Source organism: Prionailurus bengalensis, chromosome D2, assembly GCF_016509475.1.
Source record: "Prionailurus bengalensis isolate Pbe53 chromosome D2, Fcat_Pben_1.1_paternal_pri, whole genome shotgun sequence".
Classification (NCBI taxonomy): domain Eukaryota; kingdom Metazoa; phylum Chordata; class Mammalia; order Carnivora; family Felidae; genus Prionailurus; species Prionailurus bengalensis.
The window spans coordinates 11,331,389-11,354,672 of record NC_057351.1 but is presented as its reverse complement, the minus strand read 5'-3'; the positions used below and the strand labels follow the sequence as shown (position 1 = coordinate 11,354,672).

At 43.3% G+C, this 23,284-nt stretch overlaps 1 protein-coding gene across 11 annotated transcripts in view; it reads left to right on the top strand.

Annotated features, from left to right (window-relative positions):
* The window catches only part of RYR2 (ryanodine receptor 2), a 756,924-nt gene that overhangs the window by 381,745 nt on the left and 351,895 nt on the right, over nucleotides 1-23,284 (top strand). For all 11 annotated transcript variants that reach the window (XM_043596215.1, XM_043596214.1, XM_043596207.1 and 8 more), the window contains 2 exons: nucleotides 3,088-3,223; nucleotides 18,792-18,887. In XM_043596215.1, the coding sequence (XP_043452150.1) occupies nucleotides 3,088-3,223; nucleotides 18,792-18,887 (232 nt within the window). The remainder of the gene's footprint in view (nucleotides 1-3,087; nucleotides 3,224-18,791; nucleotides 18,888-23,284) is intronic.

The window sequence follows — 23,284 nt, the reverse complement described above, 5'->3', positions numbered from 1 at the left end:
GAGCAGGTAAACAGTGGCATAAGGGAACCGGGCCTTGGAGGAACCCTGCGATCATTTTGGTGTCTCTGTCAGCGAGTGCTAATTTGAAACAGTGAAACTCTTCACTCCCCTGGCAAAGGCATTTTATTTTACTGTCGGCTCAGCCTTCTGCACTGATCATTCACTGCACTGCAGTTCGCTTCCTGTTTGTTACAGACACACAGTATCTCAAAGTGTCCGAAGGAACACAGGCTTTGAAAAGCTGGAGGGTTTTTAGACTCGTCAGCAGGTTCTCAAGGCTCTTGGGAGGTGCCTGGTCCCCAGGAAGCCTGGTGTTGAGAGAGAGAAACTACCCAGGGGAGGTCAGGCCGCCTATGGAGAGACAGAGCTCCAGCCTCTCTGCTTGGACAGAGCAGATGCACTTCTTACTTTTACATGGACTGAATTTTCGCGTGTGATTTTATTTCACGCACCTTCCAGTAAAAAAGGAGTTCACGTGCCATATTTTATAGACAGAATTACAGAAGGACCAAGCGATACGTCTAATGCTCCTTTGAAAAGAGTGTCGGAATTACTGCCATAGAGAAGAATTTCGGTGGGAGGATGGCAGAGGTGAGCTGGAAAATGCCACCGGCTCAGTCCGTGCTCCCCTTCCTCTGAGTGCCCCCCGTGTGTGGAATAATGAATGTTTCAGAGTAAAAGTGTCGAAGAAAGAAAGGTTAGAGAATATTGACGAGTACCCACAATCCCTACCTCTACCTTTTTCTAGTTTGAAAACTGTTTCCTAATTTGCCATCAACAGCCTTGGAAATTAACATTAATTTTTGAGGACTTTTTAGTGTGTATACAAAAAAAAAAAAAGGTGGGTCTAGAGGCTGTAGTGGTATGAAAGCACGGAGACCTGTGAACGTGAGCCAGTGACAACATGGGCTAGTTTGATGGGACATTTTCTTTTTTTCTTTTTAAGTTTAGAAAGTTTTTACTTATTTATTTTTGAGAGAGAGGCAGAGAGAGCAGGGAAGGGGCAGAGAGAGAGGGACAGAGAGAGAATCCCAAGCAGGCTCGGCACTGTCAGAGCAGAGCCCGATGCGAGGCGCGAACTCACAAACCGTGAGATCGTGACCTGAGCCGAGACCAAGAGCCGGATACTTAACCAACTGAGCCACCCAGGGGCCCCTGTTGAGACCTTTTCATCCTGCATCTGCCAAAATATTAGACCATGCTGAAATACTGGGCTATGAAAAATCGAAGGATTGATTTTGGATTTTTTTTTCAATTTCTCACCTAAGACAATCCGGACGGGAACCGACAAATGTACTTAGGGCCGTGGTCCCTCTTACAACTCTGTGTGAAGTAGGTTCCCTTGATTAATCAACTCTTCCTTTTGTGTGTTTTGCCTCATTTTGGCAACCTTGATCTAGAAATACTAATAAAAGCTTAATTTCAAATTTAGATAGCATCTTTTTTTTAAGTTTATTTATTTATTTTGAGAGAGACAGAGATGGCACAAGTGACAGAGGGGCAGAGAGAGAGGGAGACAGAATCCCAAGCAGGGCTTTGCTTGGAGCACAGAGCCCGGTGAGGAGCTCGAACCCAGAAAACCATGACATCATGACCTGAGCCAAAACCAAGAGTCAGACGCTCAACCTGCTGAGCCCTCCAGGAGCCCCAGATTTAGAGAGCATCTTGCACAGTGGTATAACACATTTTTGATTTGCTTCAAAGCTATCTTTTCATGAGCTTGTCTTTATTCATTTATTAGATCTTTAGCTTAATATTAAAAATGGTGATGACAGTGCCTACCCTAAGAACTAGGATTCATTCATGCTGTTACAGGGGAGGAAAAGAAATATTTTTCCTCCACTCATCTCAGGTTTGTTGGTCGAGGCCCTGCAGATCAGAGTGACAAAAGACAGCTATATAAGAGAAAACACGTGGAGGTTTATTAACTGGTGAACCCTGCATATCCATGGAGCACTCTGTGATGAGCAACTCAAAGGAGTGGTTAGAACTTGGGCTTGTACAGCCTCCTAACAAAAGGACAGTAAGTTTGTAGAAACCGAAGAGACAAAGGAAAGGAATTTTGAGCGTCTGGGGCAGCAAGTTGTGGGAAGGTAAATACAGACGGAAACTAATGGAAGGTGAGGGTGAGTTAGTAAAGTTTCTTAGGTAGATTCCTCTGTGAAGCCTCTGGGCTGATAAGCGTTGGGCATTGTTTCTTGTGATTAAACATCTCCCGCCCTTCCTGGTGGAGAAGAAAAAGAGAATGTTTTCTTAGTTGCCTTCAGCTCAAAATAATTCTTATGCTAGGGACACCTGAGTGGCTCAGTCGGTTAGGTGACGTACTCTTGATTTTGGCTCAGGTTCATGAGTTCAAGCCCCATATCAGGCTCTGTGCCAGTGTAGGGATTCCAGTGGTTGGGATTCTGTCTCCCTCTTTCTGTCCCCCTCCCCCACTTGGTCTCTGTCTCTCAACATAAATAAAAATCAACTTAAAAAAATAATCCTTGGGGTGCCTGGTTGGCTTAGTTGGTTAAGTGTCCAACTTGGGCTCGGATCATGGTCTCGCAGTTACTGAGTTCGAGTCCCACGTTGAGCTCTGTGCGGACAGCTCAGAGCCTGGAGCTTCGGATTCTGGGTCTCCCTTTCTCTCTGCCCGTCCTCCTCCTGTGCTCGCTTGCTCTCTCGTTCTCTCTCAAAAATAAATAAACGTTAAAAAGTTAAAAAAAAATAATCCTTATGTCAACGTGGAATATTTTTTAGTGAACCTCTTTGTTTACTCATGGTAGAATACAGTTGTGATCAATTCCTTAATCTAGCAGTAAACCTTGCCCGTGCAAATATGAAGCACATATTTTGATTTTGTTCTTCTGCTTCTGAGAACAGCCCGCAGGATTTAGAAGCCACTTGCATTACTTCAAGAACGTTTTATTTCCCATGCAAATGTGTTTCTTCCTGTCATGTAAATACATGGCCTCAATTTTCTTTATGATTAACAGGCTTACTTCAAGCCAGGCATTTTTTTTTTTTTAATTAATCAACTGAGCATCATTTCTCATCTGTGAGCAGCATCGCTGTTTCTCAGGGTAATTCTTGTTAACTTTCCAGGGCATGATCAACCTCGTGCTCGAGTGCATCGACAGGCTGCATGTCTATAGCAGTGCGGCGCATTTCGCGGACGTGGCGGGGAGAGAAGGAGGCGAGGCTTGGAAGTCGATTCTGAATTCTCTCTATGAGTTGCTAGGTAAGACGTCTGATGGTTTTCGAGGCAGCCAACGCACGCCCGTGTAGAACGATCCCATAAGTTTTATGACCTGCTTCTTAATCGAGGCTCAATGTGTTTCCTGTTGTTGCACTAAATCCTAGTGATGTTTGGTATTTACATCCATCCCTGAATGTGTACCGTGCCCAGAGCAATAGATTTGTCTTCAGCATGTGGAGGGGAGACGTCAAGGGTGTAATTTGGGGGGTGAGGGGCCCCTGCATATATTTGTCAGCATATGCAGGAGATATTTCCTTTGTGATTCTGAAGTTAGTCCCCCAAGACTCCTCTTTCTCCCTCACCAGAGTCTCGTCAAGGACCTTCATCTTCCTTCCGTCCTTTTGAGATTTGTGTTTGCAACTTACATTTTTTTTAATTGTTTTTTTAACATTTATTTATTTTTGAGAGAGAGAGAGAGACAGATTGCAAGCCGGGGAGAGGGAGACACAGAAACCAAAGCAGGCTCTAGGCTCCGAGCTGTCAGCACAGAGCCTGATGCGGGGCTCGAACTCATGAACCATGAGGTCATGACCTGAGCCGAAGTCAGATGCTTAATTGACTGAGCCACCCAGGCTCTCCATGCGTTTGCAGCTTCTAAGTGTGCTTGACGTATGTTAAGCAACACTTGTGGTTTAGGAGCATTCCTGTCAACTGTATGCAAACATACGTCCTTATTGGTTTTGGTCTGGGCTATTCCAATAGCTTCTCCATGTCTGTTGTCATGAACTATGAACTTGGAAGCTACTGAGCTGGCCTCGAATTAAGATAAAGAAGGATAGTTTGTTTCTCAAAGCAATGGACGAAGCCAAAATATCAGCATCTGGGGGCCAGTTCCCCAAACCCCACTTCTCAACAGGATAATATGAAGGGGACATTTGACATGCAGTGCGTTGAGTTACCGGTAAGGGATTGTGACTCCCAGTCAGTCATGTTGGAAATACGCTTGCCTGCCCTTTGCTTTGGGTGGAGACACCATCTCTCTCTTCCAAGGCTGCTTGCTACAAACATCTGTGAAAAGATGGCCCAAAATAAAGGTTTCAGTGGCTCATTCGCGAGACACGCAAGAGCAGGAGACCTGCGAAGAATTACCTCCCTCTCCACTCACCCTCACCCCCCACAATCCCACAGTCATCTGGTGAACTGTAGCTACTCGTCTCTTCCGTTGAGAAAATTCTCAGCTTCTCCCCTCGTTCCAGAAGGCCGAGTTTAACTTGCTTTGCCTGGTACTTGAGGCCCCGGTGAACCCTTTTAGGCTTGCCCTTGACTCTGTCCTTCCCCTTTCTCTGGCCATACCCACTTTCTCAGTATCCTGGCCACATCCACGCTTCAGGGACATTTTTCTACTCTCACCTTTCCCCAAATTCCTGTATATTCTTTGAGGCCCAGTTCACGTGTGACTTTTTTGAAGTTAATCTTGACATTTTTTTCTAAGTTTCAAGCATGATTGAACAGTTCCCTCGCCCTCTCTCTCTCCCTCTGTCTCTGCTTTCTTGGAACTCAGTATTTACTTGTTTGTAGCACTTACCACATTAGTTACAAATGCGACCATGATCTCCAGGGCAAGAAGGGCACCTTTTCTGATTTGGCCATCTCTGTCATCGTGTCTGGCACATGGCAGATACTCAGTAAATGTTGACTAATGAAACAAATCGAGTTTTGATACAGTAGGAAAGTGTGTGCGCTAAGTGGAGAAAAGAAGTCTCAAGGCATTTTTTTTCAGCAAAAAATGGGAAAGTTGTCAAAATATTTAGATATTATCTATAATCTAATTGAAACTCGCTAAAATTTAATAATACTATTTAGCAAATAGAATTCTCGTGCCTGTTCCCTTCAGGTGGCCTGTTTTCTTTGCCATAACAGTTAAACACATACGGTTTGGTATTTTCAGAATAAGGGGTAATGCTGGCTAGCGTGTCTTTGAACAGGACCCAGGATATTGAGGCTTCCTAGGATTGTGGATTTATTATTTTTGGGAGACAGAGAGAGACACAGCATGATCAGGGGAGGGGAAGAGAGAGAGGGAGACACAGAATCCGAAGCAGGCTCCAGGTTCTGAGCCGTCAGCCCGGAGCCTGACGCGGGGCTTGAACTCCTGCACCACGAGATCATGACCTGAGCCGGAGTTGGACGCTTAACCGACTGAGCCACCCAGGCGCCCCCTGGGTTGATTATTTTACCCACGAAATCATTAGGGTAAGGATTTTATGGTGCCCAAACCCCTTGCAAAGTATTTCTTTGTCAGTGCAGAAATTAGAGCACGACTTTCTGCATTTGGTAGAGTCTGGAGTATGGTAGTGGTTTTGCTACCACAGTTTGACCTCTTCACTGGGTACAACGCTGGCTTTGTTTCTGTGACAAACTAGGTGTTGAGGGTGAAGAGGGGTCTAGACCTCTGTGTGTGTTTGAGGGTAGAAAGGGTTATGTGCAGAAAGGGTGCTATTGCAGACAAATCTAGGTGATGCACATCTTACTTACAGTTTCACATCAGCTCTCTCCATAGTCTGTTAGTTTTCTCTTTTCACTGTGTCCATGCGTTCCTGTATCCATAAGTAATACAGATGGACAGAGAGAAATATAATGCATTTTTCTAAAATCATAGAAAAAGCATCATCCGGCAAAGTCGACATTGCAGTTTTATCCTTTTGGGCCACATATCCCTCAAGCCTGTCTTCCTTTTACTTGACAGAGTTCATTGGGGATTAAGTTGGATTCTTTTAGAACCTACTGAAGGAGTAGTAATAAACTCTACAAAATGCTGGGTGGGAGCACACTCTTCGTCGGAAGTGGTTTTATGACTTAATTTTTTTTTTAATTTATTAAAAAAGTTTTTAATGGTTATTATTGAGAGAGAGAGAGTCAGAGTGTGAGCAGGGGCGGGGCAGAGAGAGGGGGAGACACAGAATCCGAAGCAGGCTCCAGGCTCTGAGCTGTCAGCACAGAGCCCGACGCGGGGCTCGAACCCACGAACTGTGAGATCATGACCTGAGTCAAAGTCGGATGCTTAACCGACTGTGCCACCCAGGCGCCCCTGACTCCATTTTTCACGGGAACATGGCTGAAGATCTGACTTTTACGTGACTTACCTACTCAGAGAGGAAGGGGAGAAGCAGTTGTTGTAGGTGGAATGATGCATCTCTTAGGATGTGTCCACGTGCGGATTACGGCCTCTGGTGCACACAGCAGAGGTCGTTCATTGGCTCCCAGAGCTGGAGGTCTACCAGCGGGTGTGAATCAGTGGCTTTATCATTGCATCCAGAACCAGTTTCTTTATGTGTGTTGTGCCTTCCGCAGCAGGGTCTGCTCCCCCCAGTGCTGGCTGCCCTCGTGTGGCCTCAGCCGCCTGCTGTCCTCTCACAGTGCTGCACAAGTGGTCTCTGACATGGAACAAACGAAAGAGGGCCGCTGTTGGAAACTGTCCCTTAGGAAAGAGCATGCCGTTTCTTAACCCCTTGCAAATCACCCCTTTCATCTCAGTAGACACGTCTGTAGCTCTTCCTGCAAGGGAAATAAGGAATGTCACCAGCATTTCACTGGGACTGCTCACGTCAGAAACTGGGGCCAAGCCCATGGACTGCCCGGCTGCCATGCAGAAGTGAGCATTGCAGAGTTGAAGTGTCCAGCTCAAATGTTAACGTGTACACTTCACTCATCCAAAAGGTTTTACGGACTGAATTCTAATCTGAGTGCTTTTGTCCACCACCTAGCACCATGTGCAGATGGGGTTGGCGCTCAATAAATAGTTGTTCGAATTATTTAATAAATGTATTCGAGATTCCCACGGGGTGTAGGTTTCCCTGTAACAGATTAGATGTGGCCATCAAGTTGGTTCATTACACATCACTGAACCCGTCATTCTGTTACCATCGTGTCTTTTTCTTGAAAAACCAAAGCTCTAATCTTTAATCCATAGGCAACAGCCTCTGAGGAAATGACCCTTCTTTTAGCCCAGAAGAGTCTCAGAACTACAGCTCTACCACTTACATGACCTTGGACAGATTACTAAAGCCGAGCTCAGTTTCTTCATCTTCACTGCCCACTCTAGAGTGCCTCCTTTTTAGGGTCATTGTGCAATTCCATGAGTTGATGTAAAGTACTCGGGAAAATACCAGGCACATAGTGAGTGACGTCTATTGTTATTGTAAATATTATCTGTAAAATGGCGATACTAATTCCCCTCATAAGATTGTTGGATGGCTTACCTGTTGTAATGTGTGCAAAGGCTCAGCTCTCCCTCTTCTTCTCATTAGTCCTGTTTTTTTTCTTTTCTTTTCTTTAGGATACATTTATCACCATCCTCTTTGTCATCAATGTAGTAAAACTTTCTTCTTCAACTTGTTTCTGTTCTTGTTTTTGCCTTTTAACTATGCCTTGGAAAAGAAACGTCACTTGCAACGATTGGCTATAACAAGGGAAGTTCTGGATCTTGAAAATACAGAAGACGCAGAAGATACAGCATGATGCTTATGGTAGCTACACAGTGGCTCTTGATTTCCTCATCAGAAAATGGAGGAAATAAAGTGTTCTTCATAGTTCCCTCCAGGCCGAAAATAATTTTCTATTCCATTTTTCTACCCGTTCTCTGAATACAGTCATGCCCAGCTCTTACATCTGTATCTTCCACATCTGGTGCATAGCTGATATTCAGTAAATACTTGAGATCATGCTGATAGCTGGATGCTGTATGATTTCTCTCCGCCCATCTTCATGGGAGACATCAGGGAATCCTTGCACGTTTCCTTCATGAATTGCCATTGACTTTCAGATACTTGGTATTCACCTTTCCCATTCCAGTCTTTGGAGCCCCATGGCTGGGGTGTCTGCCTTCTCACCTGAGACCTCACTCACTTTGTCCCTGCTCCCTGAGCATTTGGTCCTTCCAATGCTTGCCTCCTATCCACTTCTATACTTTCAGAATGTTAGACTTAGTTTATTTATATCAGAGGTTTGATAGGCAGTAAATATTATCTATGTTATAGATTAATATGGAGACATGAAGTATACATTTCTTAAATGTATGTATCTGTTTCCTTAATTATTTACATCCCATTTGATTAAGAAATGATTTGAGGGAGCTATGACTTAAAATTGATGTAATTAGAATTCTCTAAAACTCACATCTAAAGGAAGTTAACAGTATAGTAATCGTGTATGTCGTAAGGTAATACACACTGATTTCAGACATGTGCATGTTTTTGTGGCTTTTAAACTAATTTTTTCTTGCAACAAGAGATATAAGTTCTGAATATACTTTTCCAATACACACACACACGTTCTTTTTTTTTTTTTTAATGTTTAGTTTTGAGAGAGACTGAGACAGAACACGAGCAGGGGAGGGGCAGAGAGAGAGGGAGACACAGAATCCGAAGCAGGCTCCAGGCTCCAAGCTGTCAGCACAGAGCCCGACATGGGGCTCAAACTCACAAACTGCAAGATCATGACCTGAGCCAAAGTCAGATGCTCAACTGACTGAGCCACCCAGGCACCCCTCTCTCTCTCTTTTTTAATCTCTCTCTCCAGGGAAGCTTCTTTTTCCATTTGTTTTTCCCAAGTGTTTTGTTTTTTTTAATTTTTTTTTTCAACGTTTATTTATTTTTGCGACAGAGAGAGACAGAGCATGAACGGGGGAGGGGCAGAGAGAGAGGGAGACACAGAATCGGAAACAGGCTCCAGGCTCCGAGCCATCAGCCCAGAGCCCGACGCGGGGCTCGAACTCTCAGACCGCGAGATCATGACCTGGCTGAAGTCGGACGCTTAACCTACTGCGCCACCCAGGCGCCCCTTTCCCAAGTGTTTTGAATCTCTTTCCTTTTACAGTCTTCTGAAGAGGCGTCCTCTGTAACAGAGACTGTGTCGTGTTGGGAAAACGTGGACTTTGAGTCCAATGGACCTGCATTTGAATAAGATTCTCATCCGTTCAGAAAGATTAATTGAATACCTGTTATGGGAGATGCCCTAATCTGGGCAGTGAGGGACACCTATGACCAGGATCCAATCCCTGCTCTCATGGAGTTAATGGTTGAGTAAGAGACAGAGTAAATAATAAAGCTAGCCTAGCCATGGTGCTGTGCAGCTACTGACTTTGCTGCCTTGACCATCCCAATACGTGTTGTTGTCAAATCCTATTAGTAAGTGATTAATAAAAGACTGATAAACTTGACTACGCAAAAATCAAAATGTTTATGGTGAATGATATAATTACAAAATAGAAAAAAAAAACAGGTGGGGATTTTATAAAATATGCCACCTGTGTGAAAGACAAAGGCCCAGTTCCTATCATGTGTAGAGCTTTCATAAATCCATAAGGAAAGGACATACCGCTTAATAGAAAAACAGACAAAAGATGGGGACAGGTAGTTGCCAGAGCAATAAATAAAATAATAAAAGATATTCAACATGACAAATAACTGCAAATGAAAATGATAAAGATCATTTTTCACTTAGGAGATGAGCACAGATAAACAATTTGATAATACTCATTATTGGGGGAAATGTTGGGTAGTGTGTTTCTTTCTGGTGGGGGTGCAAATTGATGGAATTTAAAAAACCAAACAAACTCTGGTTGGCAGTATACATAAAACTTTAAATGTATTTCCTTTTACTCTAGAAATTCTACTTTAAGAAATGTATTCTAGAGATATATTTGTACAAGTGTGGAAAGGAGGTCCACTGCAAAATTGTTTATAAATTGCATAAAATTGAGAGCAATTTTTCTATCAACAGGGGATTGGTTCCATAAGTAATAGTGTAGTACTGTGTTATTGAAAATTGAGATAAACGTATCATCAGGAAAACCGTATAAAATACGCCAGATGGCTGTTCTTTTTTAGCATGGCCATCTAGGATATGGTATTGAGTGAAAAAAAGCGAGATGCTTGCTGTAGTAAGAATAAGATTACTGTATTAACATTAAGATTCCAACTGCCTTGCATTAGAGATATGTAGAGAAAGATACATTCTTGTACACACTGGACACTTAAGGAAGGATGCACAGAGAAGGGCTAGGTGGCCGCTTCTCAGGAGACAGGACTTCTGCTTTCCTGCGTGTTCCATTGGATATTTATTCTATTTACACACATTACTTTTATAACTGAAAAGAGTCGTTAATGTAAATGGCACAGTCCTACACAACTGAGGATGAAAGGGAAAGCTAGTAAATTAATTCCAGTCGAGTGAAGAAACAGACTATTTACGTTAGTGCGTGCGTCTAAAGGGGCTCTCTCTCTTTTTTTTTAATGTTTATTTTTGAGAGAGCGTGAGTGGGGGAGGGGCAGAGAGGGGCAGAGAGAGGACAACACAGACTCAGAAGGAGGCTCCAGGCTCCGAGCTGTCAGCACAGAGCCCGATGCGGGGCTTGAACCCATAAACCGTGAGATCATGACCTGAGCTGAAGTTGGACGTTTAACCAACTGAGCCACCCAGAGCACCCAGAGACTCTCTTTCTTTTTTAATGTTTATTTATTTTTAAGAGAGAGAGGGAGACAGAGCACAAGTGTGGGAGGGGCAGAGAGAGAGGGAGACGCAGAATCCGAAGCAGGCTCCAGACTCTGAGCTGTCAGCACAGAGCCCGACATGGGGCTTGAACTCACGAACCGCGAAATCATGACCTGAGTCGAAGTCAGATGCCCAACCGACTGAGCCACCCAGGCGCCCAAGAGGCTCTTTTTCAATATACACATGGTAGGTTCTCTGGTGGGTGTTCGGGGTACACAGAGCGATGAGAGATTTTGTGGTTTAACTGTCCCTTTGACTACTCTTGATTTTCTGTTTTTGTTGTCATGAACACTGATTCCATGATTAGAAAAAAATATATAATCTCATGTTGACTTAAGAACCATCTGCTGCCAGTAATTTTCACTGAAGTCAGTGTAATCAGAAGATAAGTAGCCGTCTATATGTGAGTGGATACTTCAGTGTGGCTGTGAAAGCCTCAGATCTGTAGCAGTATCTGGAGGTGATAAGATATTTACATCTCAGTGTTCTTTTTTTTTTTTAAGTTCATTTATTTATTTTGAGAGAGAGAGAGAGAGAGAGTGAGCGAGCGAGCAAACAGAGGCTGGGTGGGCAGAGGGAGACAGAGGGGGAGACCAAGCAGGCTCTGTACTGTCAGCGTAGATCCCAATGCGGGGTTTGAACTCACGAACCCTGAGATCTTGACCTGAGCCGAAACCAAGAGTCAGACTGACTGAGCCACCCAGGTGCCCCTCACTGTCCTTCTTTACCCAGGTATCAGGAAGTGTGGCCCAAGTGTCATTAACTCCAAGTCTGTTAAGCTTCCTTCCCATGCTTCCAGCTAGGTAGACACTAGGTCCCGTCGTAGACTTTGGTGTGAAATAAGCCACCTTCTTTTTCTTCAGCAGGTTTATTTAGCATGGAGAGAGCAGGTGGGAATGATAATCTATAACAGTTTTAAAATTTGACACACATACTTAATACGCGTTGCAGGTGGAGAACGACAGGGGCAGACTGATGAGCCCGCCTCCTGGAGGGGGTGGAGTGTTCCGGAAACACCAATATTCATAGTTTGAAAGCATTGCCATGGCTGGCTTTCATACGTCTTTTCTGAAATCCACACAATTAATCTGCAGGAGGCTTGCAAGCCAGGACGATTTTCTAAAGACGTTTGAGAAATGGCTCTTTGGCACACCCTCCCAATGAATACTCATTTAACGAAGGTTCAAAGTATGAAACAAAGAGGATAGGCTGCAGCCCGTTTAGGGAGGCAGAAGTTACCAGCTTTTCAAAGCCTTTAACACTTGGAAAGGGCACAGAGATCAAGGATTTTGGCACACCCAGAGCATTTTCCCGGTGTCGTAATGAGGCAGATCTTCCCAAATGTCGTAAAACACTGGCGGAAGGTAGTCAAGAGTTGGAAAAGGAGAGCATCGGTTTCAAACATGCTCATACTGGGTAGTATTCTGGCATCTGTGCATACGGGTGCTCCTGTGTCATCCTCCAGGAAATCCTGAAAGACATTTTATAAACGACATTTTCTACCCTGTAATAATCGCGTGTCTATGAAATGGCAATGAGAAGTCCATTGCCGTTTTTAATGGAAATTCATTTTGCAACCTATTTTGTGAGATACTTACTTGTTTTTTCTTAAAAAAATTTTTTTTAATGTTCATTGTATTTTTGAGGGAGAGAGAGCGAGCGAGCGAGCAGGAGTGGGGGAAGAGCAGAGAGAGGGAGAGAGAAAGAGCGAGACACAGAATCCGAAACAGGCTCCAGGCTCTGAGCCGTTGGCACGGAGCTTGACTCGGGGCTCGGACTCACAAACTGCGAGATCACGACCTGAGCAGAAGTCAGAGCTTAGCTGACTGAGCCTCTCAGGCACCCCGAGATACTTTCTAATCTGTTGATGTTGACCGAGACCCCTCCTCCTAATCTCTTCTAGAGCAGGGGTTCAGGCAGAAAGAGACTGGTGGGGAGCAGCATCGACTGGCCCTGAGCGTGGACTCTGGAACGGAAATTGCCTGTGAGGCATTGGCCCCAGTATGAGCTGTGCCAGCAGGAACACACGGCTGTCTCCCCTCTCCGTGTCTTCCGCCAGCCAGCTGTTCGGCTGCCTCCTGATGAGGGTAGAGAGGGAGGAGAGAACATAGCCTAGTTTTTCTTGGTGGTGTGGCTGCCCGATCTCTGGCTCTGGCCAGAAGGTTAAAGCTGTCCTCCTTGGTGGGGGGGGAGTGGAACAGCTGGCAGGGGGTGGGAGCTGCCTTTCTCTGGGGGGCATGTCAGATGCCTTTAGCCAAGGCCCTGCTCACGGGACAGGACAGCTGCAACTCTGTTCTCAGGTGGCTGTTTGCGGCTCCTTGCTCGGCCATGCGTGTCTAGTAGCCTGCCTCCAGCCTCTTTCTCCTGAAGTCTTCCTGCTGCTCCTGATGGCTGTACTGAGTAGACTCAGAATGAGTCCACAGAGATGCTCTTCCCCCAGGATCCATGAGAAGTGCTCACGCATTCTTGGCCCAACACAGTCATCGAGACCCATCCACGCAAAACACTGGGTCAGTGCCTCTCCCACCTCGTCCACTTCCTAGGCAGGCGGTCCTCAAACCTGAGTTCGCACGGTCCCCCAATGGCAGGGATGCCTCCTTAGGCTCTCCAAGAAGTTTCTGTGGCACAGCACTCTGAGATTTGTCAACGGCATTCTCGAGTTTTTGTGTGTTTGTGTATTTTTGTTTTTTAGGCTTTTCAGGATTTAGGAGCAACCACTTGTTAATCTGAAAATTTTAAATATCTTTGTGGATTCTAGTTCTTTGGTCCCTCGTTTGCCTATGTTATTAACCGTTCACTTGGTATTTCCATACTTTGCATGTAAGCTCCAAAAGAGAACCTCATTTGATTTCCTGCTATATCTCTTACTCCCAGAACAGCGCCCGATGCAAAGTAGGTAATCACTGTTTGTTCAGTAAATTTTAAAAGTGAGAGCACTCTTGGAAGATCTTTGCATCTTAACCTGTCTGTAGTTTTCTGATTCTCCAAGTATTTTGAGAAGTTGAGTCTTAGAGTTTAAAGACACTAAAGCATGGGGACACAGCGATGTTACAAAACGAATAAGAGATGCAGAATGGAGTCTCTTTGACATCAATCATTTTTCGGTGGATGGCCAATATTACTTGCATTTCATATTCTGGCTGCATAAAAGTTGAGAGGTTTAGTTAGTTATTCAACATGAAAAAATGTGATAAAAGAAAAAAAGGTAGAAACTACGTTTAAAACATAACCACCCATTTTAGCATATAACCTTTTCAAAATATTTCTTTGGGCACCTGGGTGGCTCAGTCGGTTGAGCGTTCGACTCTTGATTTCAGCTCAGGTCATGACCTCCCGGTCGTGAGATCGAGTCCTGCGTTGGGCATGGAGCCTGCTTTGGATTCTCCCTCTCTTTCTCCCTCGACCCCTCCCCCATTCATGTTCGCTCTTGCTCTCTCTCTCTCTTTCTTTTTCTCTAAAATTAAAAAAAATTAGGAGCTCGGTTGGCTAAGCGTCAGACTTCGGCTCGGGTCACGATCTCACGGTGTGTGAGTTCGAGCCCTGTATCAGGCTCTGTGCTGACAGCACCAAGCCTACTTTGGTGTCTCTCTCCCTCTCTTTCTGCCCCTCCCCAACTCGTGCTTTCGCTCTGTCTCAAAAATAAATAAAAACATCAAAAAAATTAAAGATAAATAAAAACATTTCTGTGAATCTCTATAACATTATACACATATAAAACACCTCACACACCCACATGCACACACATACAATAATAGCATGATGTGTTCACACCCATGCACATCCCGCATCACTGTGACATCAGTTGTGGCCCTCTGCTCCTGAAGGCTTAGGTAGCTCAGTCCAAATTCCAATTTTGGGGATTGAGACAAGCTCAAGGCTTCGGTCTGATGTCTCTACGTTTTGGGGGATTATTTGGATACGTTGTTTTCCATTTCATGCTTCTTCATTATCATCTGTTGTCTCTCCAGGGTTATGTAGTACCTTGGCGTGCTGAACTTCACCTCCTTACAGGTGCATGCAAACTGCCATTCGTATTGACCGTTTGTGATTGTTTTGGGATGGAAGTTGTTGTGACTCCAGAGGGAGTCCTTGTGAAGGAAAACGTCACGGAGCATGATCCTTTCTTCCTCCTGGCTCCATTCATGTTCCTTTCTGTTTTAAAATAAGAAAATGTCCCCTTTGGATGCAGGATAGCAGTCCTACCCTTATCAATGTTCCTTAAGGTCTCTGTTTTCTGTCTCAGGAACTTATCAGGATATAGTTCTCAAAGAAGCAGCTCTCATTTTCCAAGAAATATTCTGAAAAAAACACCATTTTTCCATGCTTTGCACATACTTATACATGTATACATATACATTGAATATACGCACTTCTCAAAAATGAGATCATACGACCAATATTCTATAGCATTTGTTTGCACCTGTCTTCTGTATTGGGGCATCTCTTCTTGGCAGTAGCTGTAACCCTTCACCAGGTTTTAGTGGACATATACTACCCTACTGAAGGGTAGGGTAGTGCACCCTCAGACTGTTTCCAGTATTTTGCTCTTATAAACTGTATCATGACGAACTTTCCTATAATTCTCAGCACGGCTTTCAATTACTTTGGAAACTCACTTAACTGATTTCTTCTTAACTAACTTGCTGAACTGTAAGATTTTACCCTCCGTTTATCTGTAAGCCATGTTACATACCTGCACACATGCACCTACCCACACACTGATAATGTTCAGGAGGCACTTGATTTTATGGAGTTTAATTGTTTTCATTAGAAATATATATATTTTTTCAGTCTATTGAGATCTTCACATTTCATCTTGGACTTATTGACAGACATCCTAACACATTTCTGTCTCATTGGAGGAATGAACCCCTACTTGAGTTAATGTTGCTAATGCATTGCTGAATATGATTTGGAAATACTATCCTTATAGAAGATATTTGGATTTGTATTTGTAATTAAAAGTTCCCTCTAGTTTTCTTATATGCATACTTTCCTTGTTGGGTCTTGATATCAAAGTTATACTGTCTTTATAAAATAATTAGGGAGGCTTCCTTAGTTTCTTTAAAATAGTGTAGTTTAGGAATCACTTTTTTTCTTGAATACAGAAAAAAGTTTTTGGTCTTTGACATACTTCTCAATATCAATCATGCTTTATTTTTCAATTTAGATTTTTCTTCTTTGGGTCAGTTTTGGTGGGAAAAAAGTATACATATGCATAATTGGAAACCATTCTTTTTCCTAGATGTTTCAGAGTTCTGGTACAGAGATACAGTGACTGTGTTTATAATTCCTGTTTATTCTTAATTTTTTTCTTTTTCCTTCATGATTAAAGCAGTTGATATTTAGCTTATATTCAAAAAAAATTCCTGGCAGTGCCTGGGTGGCTCAGTCGGTTAAGTGTCTGACTTTGGCTCAGGTCCTGATCTCATGGTTCATGAGTTCGAGCCCTGCATCAGGCTCTGTGCTGACAGCTCGGAGCCTGGAGCCTGCTTCGGATTCTGTGTCTCCCTCTCACTCTGCCTCTCCCCTGCTCACGCTCTGTCTCAAAAATAAATAATCATTAAAAAAAAAATCTTGATGTTGTGGATTAATTTTACCATTTTAATTTATTACATAGATCACATTTTCTATTTCTAATATTCTTTTTGGCTATTTATTTCTTTTTCCTATTTTACTTATATTTTTTGATGTTCTCTCTTACATTTTGAAAGGCTGTTTAATTAACACGTTTCACCCTGCTGCTTACCAGTGGCAGTGGTTAATTTTTGAGTACAGTTTTGACCATAGACCACTGATTTTATTAGGTAACATTTCTGTTTTTGCTATTTACTAGATATTCTGTAATTGTGGTATTGATTTGTTACTGACTCAAAAATTATCAATGAGAGAGTTTAAATTATTAAGTGGCTGAGTTTTATTTTTGTTTCTACTTTTCTTACTAATTTCTAGTTTTGTTACGTTGTTGTCAATGGGCTGTACCAACATGGGATATGCCATTTCTGTTTGCAGTAAATGTTTTTAAGTTTACTTATTTACTTTGAGAGAGTGTGAGCAGGACAAGGGTGGAGAGAGAGGGAGAGAGAGAGAATCCCCACCGTCGCCAGTGCAGAGCCTGATGCAGGGCTCAAACTCACGAACCGTGAGATCAGACCTGAGCCCACATCTGACACTTAACCGACTGAGCCACGCAGGTGCCCTGTGTGTGCAGCAAATTTAATGAAGGTTTTTTTCTGTGTGTGGCTTTATGATTTTCTTTGATGTTTCATGGTTTATTAAAAGGGCTGATTTTTATGTTGTAGCTTCTTCAAGAATCACCTTATCTCTAACATCTGTCTTTTAAAGAAAACATTTACTATCTTCAGGTTTAAAAACCAGAGGTAAAATTAAAAGAGTGAGTTAAATTTTAAACAAATGAGACTCTGTAAAGATTCAGAAACCTTACCCTATACCCTCCCTCAGTGGCTGTTGTTGTAAGTCATGAACAGATATCCTAATGGGTTAAAATTAGAAATCCTGCTGAGCACATTGGACTCCTTACTTTCTATGACACCTCATCCTTGACACTTGTCCCTGGCACTTGTCACTTGTGTGTGTGTGTGTGTGTGTGTGTGTGTGTGTGTGTGTGTGTTGGCTCTTGCTGGGCCTCTGGTCCCAGAGCGAGAGAGGAGTCTAAGTAATTAAGCGCATCATTGTTTACTCTTTGTGCAAATGTCCTGCGGCTCTGTGCACAGAGCTCTTCTCCTTTGCTCCTTTGCTGTCACTGTTTCTTTTCTTACTCTCAGGTCAGGTACCAACTTTTAGTTTATGTGACAGAAGTCTAACATTAATTATGCTCTGTCACCACAGGGGCTCTGAAACTTGTGTTCTTCAGACTGCTTCCTGGCACTAGCAGAGTTTAAATAGTGATTGTTGGGGCGCCTGGGTGGCTCGGTCGGTTAAGCGGCCGACTTCGGCTCAGGTCATGATCTCACGGACCGTGAGTTCGAGCCCCGCGTCGGGCTCTGTGCTGACAGCTCAGAGCCTGGAGCCTGTTTCAGATTCTGTGTCTCCCTCTCTCTCTGCCCCTCCCCTGGTCATGCTCTGTCTCTCTCTGTCTCAAAAATAAATAAACGTTAAAAAAAAAATAAATAAATAGTGATTGTTTTCTTATGGCGACATCTTTTTCCCATTAAATGTCCTATTCTGTCACCATCTCACCGACCCTTTGTAGACAACTGTAGTTTCTGAACAATCTCATGAATTAACCTAAAATATTCACCAGATTTGCTTTGAAAGAATGGCATGATTTTGAATCATTGGAAGTTTTAAATGGATTATGTACATTGGATTGAAGGAGATCCTCAAGGTCGCGTAGGAGTTTCATAGAAGATGGTTTCTTTTGTCAAAGGTGTGTCAGAAACAGTAGGTTAAACACAGTTAGGACAGGCGATTTGACGGCATGTCAGAATCCTTCAAATGCACGGTGGTGAATCTTTTTTAAAGGAGAAGTGGAGATACAGGGGGAAAGCAGAAGGTTTCAGACTTACTAGTCATCTACCCTCCCATCCTTTTCTCCAGTAACTTTTTAATTAATTGTATCTGTCTATGTCCCTATTACAGTTACCGAGTTGTATCTCCTAGTATTTTGTGCTCCATTTTCAGGAAAACTGGTGTGCTCTTAACTTCTTCATTATAGAGGTGAGAATGTTGAGCTCTAGGGAAATTAAATGATTTAATCTCCTGGCTAATTAAATGCAAAGAGTATTAGAGCCCAGGTGAGGCAACTCCCAGGACACTGGTTTTTCCATTATCCTTTATTATTTCCTCCCAATATGAAATGTAACTTTCTTCAAGATGTAGTCTTTCTAATGAGCTGTGTTTTGTTTCAGTCCCTATTAATAAATATCAATTCTTTTAAAAAAATATCTGTTTTGTCCATGTAGGTGTGTCTATATATTTATGTTTTAAGCCAAAGCATTTTCTTCTTGATCCACCATTTTAGGGCCACTAGCAACTTCCCTTGCATTTTAACCTGGAAAATCACATAACTGTGAAGTCTGCCCTTTTTCTCTTGCAGCGGCTCTAATTAGAGGAAATCGTAAAAACTGTGCCCAATTTTCTGGCTCCCTGGACTGGTTGATCAGCCGATTGGAAAGACTGGAAGCTTCTTCTGGTATGTTTTCTGATTATCTCCTTGTCATGATATATCATTCCTATTTTCTCCTGTTTTATGTCCTTTAAGACATAAAAGAAAATTGAAGATAAAAACAGAGCATCGGGTGCAATGTGTTTTCCTTTTAATAGGTTGAAGGTTTTACTTATTGATAAAATGGGTTTTTTTTAAAAGTTTATTTATTTTGAGAGAGAGAGAGAAAGAGAGAGTCAGCAGCAACAGCCAGGGAGGGGCAGAGAGAGAGGGAAAAAGAGAATCCCCAAATAGGCTCTGTGCTGTCAGCACACAGAACCCAGCGTGGGGCTCGATCTCGTGACCATCAGATCGTGACCTGAGCTGACATCAAGAGTCGGACACTTAACCAGCTGAAACACCCAGGTGCTCCAGTCGTTGGTATTTTTCTTAGTTATTTCTGAAAAGCAATTTTACGATATCTTGTTCATTTACATTAAAAAAAAAAAGAAGCCCTGAAAGCTTCTAAAGAGCCAGAATTCTCATTCTTTTTCAAATCATTCATTCCAAATGTACTGCACAAACAAACAAACAAAAAGGTGGTTTGGAACTTCTATTTTTGGCTTGTGTTCAAAGGATTATTTGGACAGATTTGGAAAAAAAATTAGTTTTCCAAATCACACAGCATAATATTTTATTTTAAAATGTTTCAGTGGGGGCGCCTGGGTGGCTCAGTCGGTTGAGTGTTTGACTTTGGCTCGGGTCATGATCTCACTATTCGTGAGTTCAAGCCCCGCATCGGGCTCTATGCTGACAGCTCGGAGCCTGGAGCCTGCTTTGGATTCTGTGTCTCCCTCTCTCTCTGCCCCTCCCTAATCTCTCTCTCTCTCTCTCTCTCTCAAATAAATAAACTTAAAAAAAATTTTAATGTTTCAGTAGATACTAATAAACTGTCTATATAATCATAAAATAGTTATAAGCACTCAACCTGATTTCTCCCTCTCTAACATAGTAAGTATGTTATTCTTATTTTGATGTTGTAGAAACTTAACTCTGATAACCAGCGCTTCCTGAACTTATCCAACACCACAGTTTGTATCAGCAACACCCCAGACTGAAATTGGTTGCTTCTTCCTCTCTCTGCACAGTATTTTATTAGCGGCCCTTCTATAGCACTGATGCCCCTTTACGTTGCTTATTTTTTTTCTCTCAGTCTCCTACACTAGCAATGAACTCCTTGAAGCTGTAGACACGATTTCATTCATCTTTGGGTTTACCATCCAATCTGACACCTAGTAGATGTTTGACAGTTTTTATTAAACAAGTGAAGAAATGAATGGACGAATGGATGTTTGGATTCACTTAAGAAGATACCTGAAACAGTTTCATGACTCTTGCATGAGTAAGACCCACTCAAGGATAGGTTTGTTTGTTGGAATGGAATGAATCGAAGAACAGATGATTGTGGTCAAAGGGGGTAATTTTCAGTCTCCGAGTGAAGTTTTAATGATGAAGATGTAGGAGGAACAGACATTTGAGTCACAGACTTTGAGTTTTAAGGCATTGCTGGCTTCTTGGGTGGCAGGTATAAAGAAGGAGGTTGTTGAGCTAAAGTAGGTGCAAGAATCGTCAATGAGAGTTTTCATGGTATCACAGCACCAATGGCATGACTGTGGACCAAGACAGAATATATCTTGAATAAGGAGAAAACTGAATAACTCTCAGGAGTATGATCAATTGATGGTTAACAAGGTGATGGCATATTTTTGGGGGCCCCTGGGTGGCTCAGTTGGTTGAGCATCTGACTTTGGCTCAGGTCATGACCTCGCAGTTGACAGGTTCGAGCCCCGCATCGGGTTCTGTGCTGACAGCTCAGAGCCTGGAGCCTGCTTCAGATTCTGCGTCTCCCTCTCTCTGCCCCTCCCCCACTCATGCTCTGTCTCGATCTCAAAAATAAATAAACACTAAAAAAAAAAAAAAGGTGATGGCATGATTGCATAAATGGATAGGTTCTTGGGTCAACATGTCCAGAATTGTTGGCAATCTTCAGTCGATACATAAAGGTATGCTGACCCCTTTTTCTAGCCATGGGGAGGATCTGGAAAGAGAGAGAGCCCAGCAACCTTCAGGACAGTATTAATGCTCAGGTCATGATCTCACAGTTCATGAGTTTGAGTCCTGCATCAGGCTATGCGCTCACAGTGTGGAGCCTGCTTGGGATTCCCCCTCTCTCTGTCTCTCTCTCTCTCTCTCTCTCTCTCTCTCTCACAAAATAAATAAAGAAGCTTTTAAAACACACACACACACACCCACACCCACACACACGCACAGAAAAAAAAGTGCTCAGCAAAAAAGGAGAGAGACAAGGAAAGAACAGAATGGAGCATCCTTTAAACTGAGCTAAGTAGAGCCCAGTGTCTGGAGTCTTCTGTTTGGTTGTTTATAGGCACATTCCCACTGGATGCAAATCACTATTTGCTGTTGTCTTTGTCCAGTCCAGCTGTTGGTCACAGGCATTTCCACTTCACGTAGAAGCCCCCATGCTCTCAGAAAGCACAGTGAAAGTCAGGAGTAGGAAGGACCCTTGGAAAATGCTGAACCTAACATGTCACCTTAAAGGAAAGGAAATTGAGGGGTGCCTGGGTGGCTCCGTCGGCTGAGCGTCTGACTTTGGCTCAGGTCGTGATCATGGTTCACGGTTTAGAGCCCTGTGTTGGGGTCTCTGCTGACAGCTCAGAGCCTGGAGCCTGCTTCAGATTCTGTGTCTCCCTTTCTCTCTACCCCTCCCCCACTTGCTCTCTCTGTCTCTCAAAAGTGAATAAATATTAAAAAAAAAAAATGCTCTCTCCCTCTATCTCTCCCTCTCTTTCAAAAATAAACATCAAAAAAATTAAGGGAAAGGAAATTGAGGCATAGAACATTTAAATGAATGATTGGAGATACTAGAATTAATTGTTACAGCAAAGATGAAACCCTAGCTCATAATCATACGTCAGACTTGAAGTATGTTCACTATGCTTTGTAGCCTCCTAGTTTGTACATCTCTGAAATATTTTTCACTAAACCAAATTTTCTCTACTGTCCTTACAGTTATACTTTTAATGAACTACTTTTTTTCTTAGAGGAGGTACAATGTTGCTTAGTTTTTAGAGACAGTAACAGTAACGATATGCATATCATTAGATCGTATCATATACACACATGCATAAGATACATTTATTTCATCCTTTCGTAACTGTTTCCTGAGTGCTCATATATGCATCATCTTACTCTCGGAGACTGCTGAACATGATCACCTCAGCTGATCTGTTTCCAGCTGCACTGCTGGTCTCTGTGTCTGTATGTGAACAGTAGAGCAGAGCGAGGGGTAACCCTAGGAACTTCAGGTTTCCTTTAGAAGAGGTCAGTGGACAGGGGTGCCTGGGCGGCCCAGTTGGTTGAGGGTCCAACTTTTCATTTTGGCTCAGGTCATGATCCCAGCGTCGTGGGATCAAGCCCCGTGTTGGGTTCCATGTTGAGAGTGGAGCCTGCTTAGGATTCTCTCTCCCACTCTGGCCCCGCCACCTCCCCAGAGCTCATGTGTGAGCATGCTCTCTCTCCTCTCTCTCTCTTTCTCCAAAAAAGGGGGAAAAAAAGTCCAGTGGACAAAAGTCAAATTGGTACAGACTTAAATGGAAATCTGATGAAGATCTGGAAAGGCCAGCCAAAGGTTGTGTTAGTGAAGTACCTTTGTCTGGTGCCACCAGACGCAGACCTTGAGAAAAGGACTGGAGGTTTATTTGGGAAGGGAGGTCACCGTGAGACTTGGTAGAGAAGGGGTCAGAGAGGGTGTGTTGACAAGCGAGTTACCACCATGTGTAGCTGGAGCTTTTCCCTTGGGGAATTCTGGGAAACTGAGCCGTACAGTTCTCCCACCTGAGGGCTGAGACAAGGTGTTTACAACCAACTTTTCTCTGTCACTGAGCAGTGCTGCTCCCAGGGGGCGTTAATTCTGTGGCTTTTCCAGCTGCCGCTGTGATCAGAGCAAATCCTCAAGCAAAGAAATGCAGAACTTGGCTGCTGGAATTTCACTGAATGCAGAGCGTGAGGGTTTGATCCGGGCCCTGGCAGTGTCTGCTCCCCAGCCAACCACTATTTATCTCCTTATATGTTAGCAAGGCTCAGAAAGAGCGGTGGACACAACCTCTTGTACACATTGTGCGTCATCAAAAGTTGACTAGTATCTCTAGTGCCTAAGGCTCTATCGGAGCATCGGTAAGAACAGCCACTATGAGTTTCTTCAGAGAACAAGAGATAAAGTAGTCCTTTCCCCAGGCTTCATGTGTGACTATGTCTCTGGGCCAAATTTAATTGAAAAGACAAAAGATTTGCACGAGCAAGTCCAGTTGATTGAGTTGATGTATTTCTGAAGGCTGGGTTCTCCTTAGGATGTTCTTAGCACTTGG